This window comes from Sus scrofa, chromosome 2, assembly GCF_000003025.6.
Source record: "Sus scrofa isolate TJ Tabasco breed Duroc chromosome 2, Sscrofa11.1, whole genome shotgun sequence".
Lineage (NCBI taxonomy): Eukaryota > Metazoa > Chordata > Mammalia > Artiodactyla > Suidae > Sus > Sus scrofa.
The window spans coordinates 44,133,106-44,146,069 of record NC_010444.4 but is presented as its reverse complement, the minus strand read 5'-3'; the positions used below and the strand labels follow the sequence as shown (position 1 = coordinate 44,146,069).

At 44.8% G+C, this 12,964-nt stretch overlaps 1 protein-coding gene across 6 annotated transcripts; it reads right to left on the bottom strand.

Annotated features, from left to right (window-relative positions):
* CRSP3 (mediator complex subunit 23) lies at nucleotides 859-10,100 on the bottom strand. 6 transcript variants are annotated; one of them, XM_013994542.2, is made up of 7 exons: nucleotides 9,897-10,100; nucleotides 8,155-8,285; nucleotides 5,840-6,083; nucleotides 4,689-4,783; nucleotides 3,820-3,951; nucleotides 1,620-1,804; nucleotides 864-1,041 (listed from the first exon to the last, which is right to left on the bottom strand). In XM_013994542.2, exons 4-6 carry the CDS (start codon nucleotides 4,772-4,774, stop codon nucleotides 1,645-1,647), a joined length of 378 nt encoding a protein of 125 aa, XP_013849996.1. In that variant the 5' UTR covers nucleotides 4,775-4,783; nucleotides 5,840-6,083; nucleotides 8,155-8,285; nucleotides 9,897-10,100; the 3' UTR covers nucleotides 864-1,041; nucleotides 1,620-1,644.

Below are 12,964 nucleotides of genomic sequence, written 5' to 3'. Positions count from 1 at the left end.
TAAAGGGTTTTGCAGGCTATAGGATGTGTAAAGAGGAGCTGTTGGGGAGGAAAGGCAGGGATGGATAAGGGCAAACCTGAGTCAAGGAGAGAGAGAACAGATAACTTCTGGGGCTGGGAACCAGGGTGCCCTCTGAGAATGTGAATGTCTCTCTGAGATGCAGAGGATTCTAATCCCATAAGGATGTTTCACTAGACACTGAGAGTACAGGATACTGAGGACCCACCCCAAGCACGATATTGCCTCATTTGAGCAACCTGGTCAACCAAGTGTTCACAGGTCCCTGAGGTTCTTATGGGGGAAACAGCATAAATAGCAGCAGGGACTCCTTTTAAGTGTACTGAAAATACATTTTCTGGCTTGATGAAGTGAACAAATGAGAACATTTTTTTTTCTCTTCTTTTTTTCTGTCTTTTTAGGGCCGCACCTGCAGCACATGGAGGTTCCCAGGCTAGCGGTTGAATCGGAGCTGCAGCTGCTGGCCTATACCACAGCCACAGCAATGCCAGATCTGAGCTGCGCCTGTAACCTATACCACAGCTCATGGCAACAACATATCCTTGACCCAATGGGCAAGGCCATGGATCAAACCGGCATCCTTATCGATGCTGGTCAGATTTGCTTCCACTGAGCTATGATGGGAATTCCAAGACCATTTCTTTAAAGGTTCCACTGAGGCTCAACATTTCTGTGCATCCCCAGACACCCATAGGGCAGCAATTTCATGTGCTCCTGAGGTTTAGCAGAGCTGCCACCACCAACAGGTTGGCTGACAGGGTCCAGATTTGCTACCAGATAAGCCAGTGAGACATGAGTCATACTTACAGAATACAGAATCAAATATTAAAAAGATACACATCAGGTAACTGCAATGATTTTATTCTGCATTTAGGTTTAGTTTGTTTCAAGCAAAAAGTTGTATTTCAAGCAAGAAGCATGCATATATGTGTGTCTTCCATGCTATTTTTCAAATTGGTTCTTTTAATTTGCAGGGAAAGCAACTTTGCAGTGAAAGCAACTTGAGTTCAACTTCTTGGTGACCTAGGAGAAAAAAAAAACAAGAGCTAGGATATTATTATTTATTAATGTTGAGGCTCTTGCCATGAATTATCTCAATTACTTTTTATATTAACAATAACAGGTAGATACTGTTTTTGCCTTAAAATTACATGTAGAGGCTGAGACGCAGAGAGGGCCTGGCCCATGGTCATATAGTTAGTAGAGGACAGACATCACATTTGAAACCAAGTCTATGCTCTGAATTCAGGTGTACGTGACATTGTACGATATACTTCAAACTCATTGGATAGGATCATTACCTTTAAAACTCAAAACCTACAATGGCAATTGTAAGTGCAGGGAACAGTGTTTTAAATTCATAGGATCTATATTTCCTTGCAGATGATCTCAGAATCACTGGGAGAAACTGAAAAAAATAGAAGTGATTCCAAATTCTAGGGATTTCAGCTCTTGGGACCCTGTTCTTTCTCTGGACACTAGGGTTGGCCCTTTTGCTGTGGATGTTTTTATAATACAGGCCCACGGAAGGTTAGAGTGTGGCCAGCACCTCTGCAATACCCAGCCATTTGCCCTGCTACCCCAGGTTCTAGAGCAGTCACCTTCTTTTTAGAGTCATTTCACAGCTCAGGCCTGAGGCTGTCTGCGGCGCCGGCCCAAGACTTTGGAGCCCATGTTGATGGGCATGAAGTTGTTCTTAACCACGCTCCCAGATCTGCTCAGCCAGCCTGCCATCTTGTGGGTCACACAGATGGCAGTGTTGCAGGATCTCTCCTGGGTGGTGATGCTGATTTTCAGGATGGAGACAAAGAGAAGGCCTGTCAGTGAGAGCCTGAGGGCAGGTGCTTCCCCCCAGGACTGACCATCCGTGGAAAATTATAGCTCTGAGAGGGACCAGTGAACCTGAAATGTTTCTGCTAAACACAAAATCCCAACAGAAAACCATAGGGCTTTTGGGGAAATGCCATCATCACTCTCCATAGACATTTCCAGAGGTGTCAGAAAACCCAAATGTGCTCTGGGCAACAAGCCAAGGAACACAGAACTTTAACAGCCAATCTTTTCTGTACAAGTAAACTAAAATTTAACCAAGACATAGAGAGATTTTGGTGGCACACCCAACCCCATTCTTAAGGACTTGTCTGGAAGGTGCCTCCCATTCAGAGGTACTGAGTACTCCTTAGAAAAAGGAAAGTTCCCCTGTCTTCCTGCAAGAGGAAGTGAGTTTGTAGCATCAAGTCCCAGAGGTGCTTGTTTTGTTCCTTAGTGCTCCTGATTTTGCAACTTGAGGTTGCTCCAGGGACCACCCACCATGCCCTGACTCCAGCTACCCAGGACTAAGGCTACTTGACAGACAAGTCTCTGTATCCATGAAGCATGTGACATGGCCAGAGCAATGACCACTATAGCTCAGGTGTTTTTAGAAACATACTTTTATTCCCTAGTGAAAAGCATGTTCAGAAGCAGGACTGAGAAGCTCTGCTGTGAAATCCACAGGCACTCACAGGGCTGCCCATTCTCTCCTAATCTATTCCTGAGTGATTTTCTTCTGGCCTGCCTGCCCCCACCCCCCACCTCCTCTCTGATATTCCAGACATCCATGGCCACAAGGAAAGCTGCTGATAGCAGCTCAGAGAGCAACCAGAGAAGAACACATGCAAATTCTAGGAGAGGAACTAGAAAGGAGGAGGGGTGGGGGCCTTCTTAAGCACCTTAGGGTATGCTGCCTTGAGGGATAATGGACTTTCTCTGAGACTCTGGCCCTGACCCATTTCTTGCCAGATACTCTAATCCCAGTTGTAGTTAAGGGGAATGCATAAAACTTGTTGACGTCCCATGTATATGTTCCCAGCACACAGGTACTCAGATTATTGCACTGCTTAGCTCTGGAGCTGTCCAGGCTGCAGGGAAAAGACATGCCAGCCAATACCATGCACCAGGGCTGCCCCCAAGGGCAGTCATGCAGAAGGTTAGACCAGGGAAGGGGGACCTGGAACAGAGGCAGGAGGGGGCAAGCAGGAGGGCGGCTCATGCATCCTCCATTAGGAGGATGCAGAGGTTCACTGAGCCAGGGCGATGTGGGGAAGGGCTGTGGTGGGGAGGGACGACCTTTTCTGGCATTCCACATGCTGCTCAGACCTTTATGCTCTGCACAGAGGTTCTTAGAGCGGATAAAGGTGCAGCACATGCCTCTGCCCAGGTACAGCTCGGTCAGGAGCTGGTATGAACAGTAAACTCAGTGCACAGAGAGTTGGGACTGGAGAAAGGTGTCTGGCCCCATGAGAACATGCACATCTCCACAGATTCTACACATCTAAAGGCCTCAGACCTATTTCAGAAACTGCTCTACCTGACTCATCTTTTCTAAGTGCTCTGGCTTCACCTTGCAAATGTGCAATGAAGATGCCTTGCAGGTGTGAAAGAATATCATGGGCAGGTTAACGAGAAGGAGCCAAATTTCTAAAATCTCCTGAGATACATGAGATTCATTCCCTGGCTTTACCTTACAAGGCTAAACTCCAGTGCTGGGAGGTCTCCCAAGTACTGCTACAAAATTTCCACTGTAGGTGATCTCATGGCTTCCCCTACTGCTTTCAGAAAGGAATGTTTTTATCTGTGGTTCTTCCACATGACCTATGATTTTAGTGGAGCCTGTAGAAGAGTTGTGCCCCAGGCTGCCTGTCTAGCTGTGCTCTCTCCTACCTGTGTGTGTGAGTGTGCATGTGCATGCACACGCGCATGCCTTCCTGGTACTCCAGGGGAGAGGGTAAGCCATATTCTGGGAGGGGTGCAGAGACTGACCTGAAGTCCTCTGTCTCCTGCTCCAGCACAGTGGCCTTCATCTGCACATAATCCTTCACCATTGCAACCAGTAGGAGGGACATTTCCTCTTCCGTGAGTGTGGCAGAATCAAAGCTGCTTCCCAAAGCCATCCTGGGGAAGGGAAGCAAACCCAACATGTGCTGAGCCTACCCCAACCCCTACTCCTCATTTCTGCCACTTCCACTGAGGATGTGGCCAACCAAACTCAACAGACAGGACATGAGGCCAGTATTCATGCAAAAATGCTGCTTCACCACGAGTTAGGCTCTAGGGTGACCTAAAAGAAGAGGTTTGCTGGAGGTGGATCATATAGGCTTTTGAAAGCTGATGGTAATTTTCAGGAACTGTATGAGCTTAGTGTTAAATACAGCCATTATTAAACAATAAATGATAATGATAGTTTGAATATGAAAATATTTATCTTAATATAATTTGAATGAGGGTAAGAAATTAGATGTATGGACCACATATCACATTTAATAACAAATTTATTGGTAAAGTAATTAGCAGATTAGGATGTAACCCACTGCTCAAAGTATGGTGAAATTAGTAAATAGGTTTGCTAAAGGTACAAATGTTTGAGAAAAAGCAATAGCAGCATGCTGTGAGGTTCAGTGCGTTATATGAAATAACAAGTACTATATATTTTGTTTATTTGTAAACTTTGTGATACATAGCCTCCTAAAACATTTCTGATTAACTTGTATACAAGTTTACATTCGTACATCAGGACCCCACACCCCCACAACCCCACAGAGAGCCATATTCAGCATAGTACCACTCAACACAGAACTCTAAGATTTCAGGGGTTGAGGGAGGTGAGAGGGCTCCTGGCAGGGCTGGCTTACCTGAATGGCGCTGCATGGAGCATTCCTGCTTGGTACAGGACCAGGATGCTGAGGATCAGGAAGGGGGGGAACTTCCAGAAGCCCATGGTGCCCCTCTGCAAGGGAAGAATAATGTCACCACCTGTAGGAGTTCCAAGTTCTATGAGCCTACAGACCCTGGATTCTGCTCCTGCCTCTGCCTCTAACTCCCTGGTTTCTTGGCTTCAGGCTGGTCATATCATTTCAGTTCACCATCATTTTCTCCTCAGCCAAGTGCACTGCTGAAATATCCAGTGCGCTTGCAGCATGCTTGGTTTAGCAAAGAAACCTACCAGAACATCTGGGTGAGGTGGTCTCAGTCCATTGCCCCCTCCCCAGTACCACACACTCTCTCACCTGCAACCTCTTGGCCAAGACTCCTGGAGGACAAACTCGGAGTAAGCCACCACAGCTTTTCACATAATGCAACCCAGAGTTGTCTTCCAGGAACCAGGCTTTTGCTCATAGCTGGCAGGGGAGGGGGATTGGGAGGACATATCTCTGTGGTTAGAATCACTGAGAAACTGAAGAACCAAATTCTACTGCTCAGCTGCTTCAAACTTTGGCAAAGAGTACCCTGTAAAAAACAAGCTGGTGGAATCTTAAATTAGGACACAGGACTTAAACTGGGGAGAAAAAAACAACCAAAAAACTCCCCAAACTGGCAGCTAGGACTTGCAGTTGAATGGCTCCCTGCCCCTCAGTCTTTGCATCTATTTGCCACCCGCTTCCCCTGGTCTAAGTTCCGAATCCATTCCAAAATGAGTCTATTTCCCGCAGACAGCTAGGCACAAGAGGGTTTCCCTGAGCTCACGGTCTACACAAAGATATTCTGCGTTCTGCTCAGCCCGCATTGCTTGAGGAAGCTCCAGCTTCCTGAGATTAACCTAAGCACATATGCGGCAGGAGACCGCAAAACTGGAGCCAGACTCAGTGTCTGGAACTGAGACCGTTTAGTGTTACCTGTTAAAGGAACCCGAGATAAATCGCGTAATAGATTGAGTGATGAAGGAACTCCGAGGGAAATGGATAGAGCCTCTGAGACCGGCAAGGAAAAGTAATGGGAGAGAAATGGAGGGGAGGAGAGGGAGAGAAGAAATAGAATCACAGCTAAGCAGAATCTTTGGACTTACCTGGATGCAGGAACCAGGTAGCTTGGAGCCCAAGTGGGAGAAGCAACAACCGCGCTGGTGGCAGGTGATGGCACTGGCGGAGAAAGGAGACGTAAGCTGGGCAGTGCTTCTAATGCCTCTCAGCACCAGCAGCTGCTCTTATTCCCGCTGCTGTGAATCCAGGGTGGTCCTGGAACTCCAGGCAACCAATGAGGGGAAAAATCCTGAGCCCCAAGAGGATTATGTCGGTACTTGCTTCCGGAACCTGGAGAATTTAACAGAACCACCGCACTTGTATTCGCATTGAGGTCACTGATAGCGGAGGTGGGAGGATCTGTATGAAAACCCTCTTCAAAGTGACCAGGGGGGTTCCCGTTGCTGAGGTGTAACAAACCGGACTAGTATCCATGAGGGCGCAGTTCAATCCCTGGCCTCCCTCAGTTGGTTAAGGATCCAGTGTTACCATGGGCTGTGGTGTAGGTTGCAGATGTGGCTAGGATCCCCTGTTGCTGTGGCTGTGGCATAGACGAACAGCTGCAGTTGCGATCGGACCCCTAGCCTGGGAAATTCCATATGCCGCGGATGTGGCCCTAAAAAAGACCAAAAAAAAAGTGACCAGAAATTTGAGGACAGTTTGACATTTCAGTAAATTTCACCAGTTCATTACCTTGAGTTTTGAACACGTGCCCTACCTCATCTCCCGCTGCTAATATGAGCTGTTAATATCATAGGCAAATGAATTATCTGCTTCAGTGCACTCATCCAGTTTTTTTTTTTTTTTTTTTTGTCTTTTTGCCTTTTCTAGGGCCACTTCCTGCAGCATATGGAGGTTTCTGGACTAGGGGTCTAATCAGAGCCATAGCCACCGGCCTAGCCAGAGCCACAGCAACGTAGGATCAGAGCCGCGTCTGCGACCTACACCACAGCTCACAGCAACGCCGCATCCTTAACCCACTGAGCAAGGCCAGGGATCGAACTCGCAACTTCGTGGTTTCTAGTCGGATTCGTTAACCACTGCGCCACGACGGAACTCCAATATTCGAATCATGAAGACTTTTTTTTTTTTTTTCTTTTTCTCACTTTTTAGAGCTGCACCGGCTAATGAAGGAGGTTCCCAGGCTAGGGGTCCAATCGGAGCTATAGCTGCCAGCCTACACTACAGCCACAGCAAAGCCAGATCCCAGAAGTGTCTGTGACGTACCACAGCTCATGGCAACGCCGGATCCTTAACCCACTGAGCGAGGCCAGGGATCAAACCTGAAACCTCATGGTTTCTAGTAGGATTGGTTTCGCTGTACCGCAACAGGAACTCCTCAAGGAATTTTTTTTTTTTTTTTTTTTTTTTTTTTTTTTTTTTTTTTTAAATTTCAGGGAGTTCCCATTGTGGCGCAGTGGTTAACGAATCCGACTAGGAACCATGAGGTTGCGGGTTCAATCCCTGGCCTTGCTCAGTGGGTTAATGATCCGGCGTTGCCATGAGCTGTGGTGTAGGTCGCAGACGCGGCTTGGATCCCACGTTGCTGTGGCTGTGGAGTAGGCTGGCAGCTACAGCTCCAATTAGACCCCTAGCCTGGGAATCTCCATATGTCACGGGAGCGGCCCAAGAAATGGCAAAGACCCCAAAAAACAAAAATTAAAATAAAAAATAAATAAATTAAAATTTTCAAATGGACTTTATTTTAACATTCTAACTAAAGGCCAGATAGAGTTAACAGAATCCCCCACAGTAGGGGAAACCGCGCCAGCAACTGATTCCAGCTCAGTCTTACAATACGCTAAACACCCCTCCCCCATTCTGTGATTTTTGTGTCTGAGACAGGGTCGCGCTTGAGACTTTCCCACCAGGGTGGGAATCTAAAAAAGCTGGCCCACAGAGAATATTCCATAAAATTACAATCTATACTTTCATAATTTCCATTTTGTTTTCAGCCTAGATTCGTGCTGGGTGGTCTAAATGTGTGGGTAAGAAGGGCCCGGATACCCCGCTGGGACTCAGCAGGGAGAAGCAAATCTTAGAAGTTTCCAAAGGAGTTCTCCCGGTTCCTAACCAGCTATCAATCACCTCTCAGTCTTCCACCTGTCCAAGCCATTTCCCCCAGTTTCCAGGTCCTGGTGGCGCGTGGGTATAACCCTCCACACTCATCCTCTGCACTTCACACATGCACACAAACAATCTTATTTTCTCCAAATATGTGCCTACTTCCACACCACAGTAACTGGTAAAACGACACAGCGCACAAGGGCATCCAGGTGGTTTGACTCTCAGTCCGCGTGCCTACAAATCCATCCTGTGGTCACAGGAACACACCTGCGTGATAATGCCTGTTCTATCATACCTGCACGTACCCAAGGATAAGCGCAGTCTGTAAAATCCAATTTTGCAGCATGTCAACCTTCTTACACCCTCCACAACGAAGTTGCAGGACCCTCTGCCTGACTTTTCCAAACCGCGACCTCCTAGAAGGCCCTAAGAGGATAAATAGAGAAAAACGACTTCTGGGCGTGCCAGGTCTACTGAGCATGCGCAATCTGCAGCAAAGCTTCGCTTGCGGCGAAAACAGCAGTTGCGCGGGGGACAGCGCAGGACCTGATTTAGTTGATTCTCCCAGGCAGAGCCAGAACTAGCTCTGGTTGTGTGATTAGGGATCAAAACCACTATCCTGATTTACAAAGTCAACTGGAGAAATTTTAGAGCTCCATGAATACAAATTGATTAGATTAGATCCAGCCTTCTCTGAAGCTTCACAAACTTCAACGCTAAACAGAGAATGATGTAGCGAAGGTGCCAAGGCAGATATTGATTTAAAAATAGTCATTTGGAGGTGTTCCCGTCGTGGCGCAGTGGTTAACGAATCCGACTAGGAACCATGAGGTTGTTGGTTTGATCCCTGGCCTTGCTCAGTGGGTTAAGGATCCGGCGTTGCCGTGAGCTGTGGTGTAAGTTGCAGACGAGGCTCAGATCCCGCGTTGCTGTGGCTCCGACGTGGGCTGGTGGCTACAGCTCCAATTAGACCCCTAGCCTGGGAACCTCCAAATACTGGGAAGTGGCCCTAGAAAAAAGGCAAAAAGACAAAAAAAATTAAAAATAAAATAAAAACAGTCATTTGACGGAGTTCCCATTTTGGCTTAGTGGAAACTAATCGGCCTAGGAGCCATGACTTTGCTAAGCATAGCTTAGCAAAAAAAAAATTAAAAAAAAAATAAAAATAGTCATTTGAGTATTGCGTGCTTGATTTTATGGCCTTATTTTATAATTTTTTTCTTGTTGCTATTTTAGGGTTGTGGGTTCAATCCCTGGCCTCCCTCAGTGGGTTAAAGATCCGGCATTGCCATGAGCTGTGGTGTAGGTTGCAGACTTGGCTTGGATCCTGTGTTGCTGTGGTGCTGGCATAGGCCGGCAGCTGTAGCTCCGATTAGACCCCTAGCCTGGGAACCTCCATATGCTGTGGGTGCAGCCCAAAAAAGACAAACAATCAAACAAGACAAAAAAAAAAAAAATAGAAATCAGGGTCAGTTGGAACATCTAGTTTGGAAAATTGTTAAAGATAATACTCTGATAAACTCTGTAATGCTTAGTTCTGTTCTTTAACATTAGATTCCTGTGTTTTTTGACTTAAATTTTTTTAAAAAGATGATTTATCAGGGTGTGCCAGAGAAGCATAACTGGCTGGAAATTCTTATGTGAGTTTCCATGTAGTTAAAAGGTTTACACCTAAAGACTTTAAATTTTTACAATTTGTGTATGATATAAACTCAGCAACAACAACAAAAACACAATAGTAACAATCTCAGCAGAGTAGCAACAACAACACAATTCATTCCCTTTAGTCTAGGGGCAATTTGGAACTGTGAAATTAACTAGAGAATTTCAACTGAGAATTGATTGTACTGGGTTCCTCCTACAGGGAGTTTAGAAATCATAATAACAAATAAAAAGCTGAACACACTAAAAAAAACCCCCTCAACTTTCCTAGGATCCCTAAGAGAGATAAGGACAAAAAGGGCAAATTTTTTGCCCCCAAGATTGGAAAGATATACAGATAAATATTTACCAGAGCAGACACAAGGGCAAGCTTACCTGCAACCAGTGCAGAGTAGGAAAACCTGAACTGTAGCTGACAAATTGCTGGAGGCTCAGTGTAGACAACTCTTGAAAGTTAAAAAGCTATCTTCCTGCCCTGCAATTGTCTGGGATTTACCTCCAGGCGCTCAACCTGGTTCTCAGAGTAAATTTTTCTCACAGGGAGGAAAAAACCCTGCTTCTTCCAGTAGGGGAAGGAGAAAAGAAACCCTTTTGAAATACACCAGAGCATTCTATTTTTCTTAATGAGGTCTGCCTTCAGGAGGAACTAGTTAACCAGAGCCTAGCTTGCTGGGATATTATCAGAGCCTAAGTGATCTGGGGTAAGGGATATTCTCAACTACGTTCACTTCTAGCTTTCTAAGTGGAGAAGGGAAACACTCGATTCCAGTACACTCTAGTTACTTCTTTTACCTAGGTGGGGTGGGAAAGACAACAACAACAACTGAGAAACACCTGTGAAGGTCACAGTCTAGAAGCACAGGCTCACCTAAAGACCAAGACCTAATTATAGGACTGTGGAAACCTTCCCCTGTGCCCAAAGCTCACCACCACACTAGACACCTCTTTACAGCAGTTTCTTTGACCTGGCACATCACGTGCAGCTATCAAGAAAAAAAATCACAAGGTGTATTAAAAGGCAGAAACACAATATGAGTAGTCAGAGCAAAGGTCAGAAGCAGACGTGGCAAGGTTTTTGGAATCATAAGACTGGGAATTTAAAACAGCCATGATAAAAATTTTTAAAAAATGGCTCTAAAGTATAGCATGTATGAACAGATAAGTAATGTGAGCCAGAGAGGTGGAAATCCAAAGAAAGAACCAAAAAGGGATGAATAGACGGAGAAGAGAGGATTTTTTTAATTTTTTATCTTTTTGCCATTTCTTGGGTCGCTCCCATGGCATATAGAGGTTCCCAGGCGAGGGGTTGAATTGGAGCTATAGCCACTGGCTTACACCAGAGCCACAGCAACGTGGGATCTGAGCTGCGTCTGCAACCTATACCACAGCTCATGGCAACGCTGGATCCTTAACGCAATGAACAAGGCCAGGGATCGAACCCGCAACCTCATGGTTCCCAGTTGGATTCATTAACCACTGTGCCACGACAGGAACTCCGAAGAGAGGATTTTTAAGGGGGTGAAAATACTTGTATGATACTCAAGTGATGGATGCATGTCATTATATATTTGTCCAAACCTATAGCATATACAAGAACAATAGTGAATGCTGTGGGATTTTTTTTTTTTTTTTTTTGGTCTCACTTGCAGCATATGCAAGTCCTGGGGCCAGGGATCAAATCTGAGCCACAGCAGTGACAACATCAAGTCCTTGACTGCTAGGCCAACAGGGAATTCCTACATATGGACTTTGAATGATTATGATGTCAATGTAGGTTCATCAGTTGTAACAAATGTTAAGTCTGGTGGGGGATGTTGAAACTAGGGAAGACTGTGCATGTGTGATTGCAGGGGGAATATGGCAAATCTCTACTTTTCTCTGGGTTTTTTGTGAATGGAAAATTTCTCTTTTAAAAAAGCCTTAAAAAATTGTGTTGTATAAAGGGCAGAAACCAAATTTTTCCATCAGAGATTTTGTTGATGAATACAGAAAGAGATATGAAGCTTCTGCATCATTTCTCTAAAACATGTTTAGAATTTAATAAAGCCACTGTGGGAAGAGGGAGAACAGAAATGATCGCCAGAGAGAGAGACAGGAAGTGAATCCTCGTGGGGATTTTGCTGAGACCTTTAGAATAGGTGGATCTATGTAAACATTGGAGAAACGAAGCATCAATGTTTTATTAATAACCTAGGTATAAAATCATGTGCAGTGAATATGAAAATTTATACATAAGACAAAGGAAAAAGATGTAAATATTATATGGCTATGTGCCAGATACTCTCTCATAGCTTCAACAGTTTAAAAATGGATTATATTTTCTTTGTTTTATAGGCAAGAACATAGTAAGAGTATTTGGGTTGACTTAATTATATTTCCAGGTGCCAGTGAGGCTCGAGATACCTGAAGATTGCTTGTCTCTAGGCCACATCTGGGAAGAGGTCTGGTTCCCTGGTGCTGACTCAGAGGAAGACAGAAGTATGTCTTCTTGCTTCAGGGCTAATGTGATTTATAGTGAGAGGCCCAACAACCAAGCATAAGTCATTTACAATTCCTGGCCCAACATTTGGGAAATTAATAGTTTTGGTAACAAAATAAATGTTGGTGCTGCCATTTAGGATAGGTAAATTGCTAAAGAGTAATAATACCGTAAGCAAAACCAATCCAGATGACTAAATATCTTGTATTTTGCGTTACTCATTGTTTCACATTGCCTGACATTGTCATTGGTTTTGTAAAGTGTTCTACTTTGCCTGTGGATGCAGGGGAGAGGGTAGTACAAACTGTGCTAGGAGTCAAGATATAGAATTCAAATTCCTACCTCTAATCTAAAAGGTGTGACTTGAAGTAAATAATTTGGACCTCTATTTCCACTTTTGTCAAACAAATTTATTGGACTGAGAGATTCTGAAATTCCTTTCTGACTATGATATTCTATAAATGTGATTTAAACTTTATGCCAGGTTATGATATTCTTCCTAACACCAGGGCACTAGTTGGCTTCCTCTACTTATATGCAATAGTAGATGGAATCTTTCCATCTCAAGAGCTTCAGCTGAATCACATCTTGAAAGTCTCTTTTGCCAAGGAAAGTAAAAATTTGTTTCCAATGATTAGGATGTAGACATCCGGGGGCAGGGGACCTTATTCTAGCTGGAGTGCATCTAATGGCTCTGGGGCAAGGGTTGAGGAGATAACTCTTTCTATCAGAGGCTGAATTCTGTTCCTCTGCTGTTGGGATTGGAACACCCTGAATACAAACTGTGTGGCTGTGTTCATTCCCTGAGAAATTGTGTTTAGGAATCATGAAATCTCATGTATGAGATGTTCCTTCTCTAGCAACTTCCACTTGATTTGTGTCCTTCAGTATTCCTGTTCATATGTGTTCCAGAGAAAGGGGACTTGTTCAACAAACTTACATCATTTTTGGTGAAACTCCAATA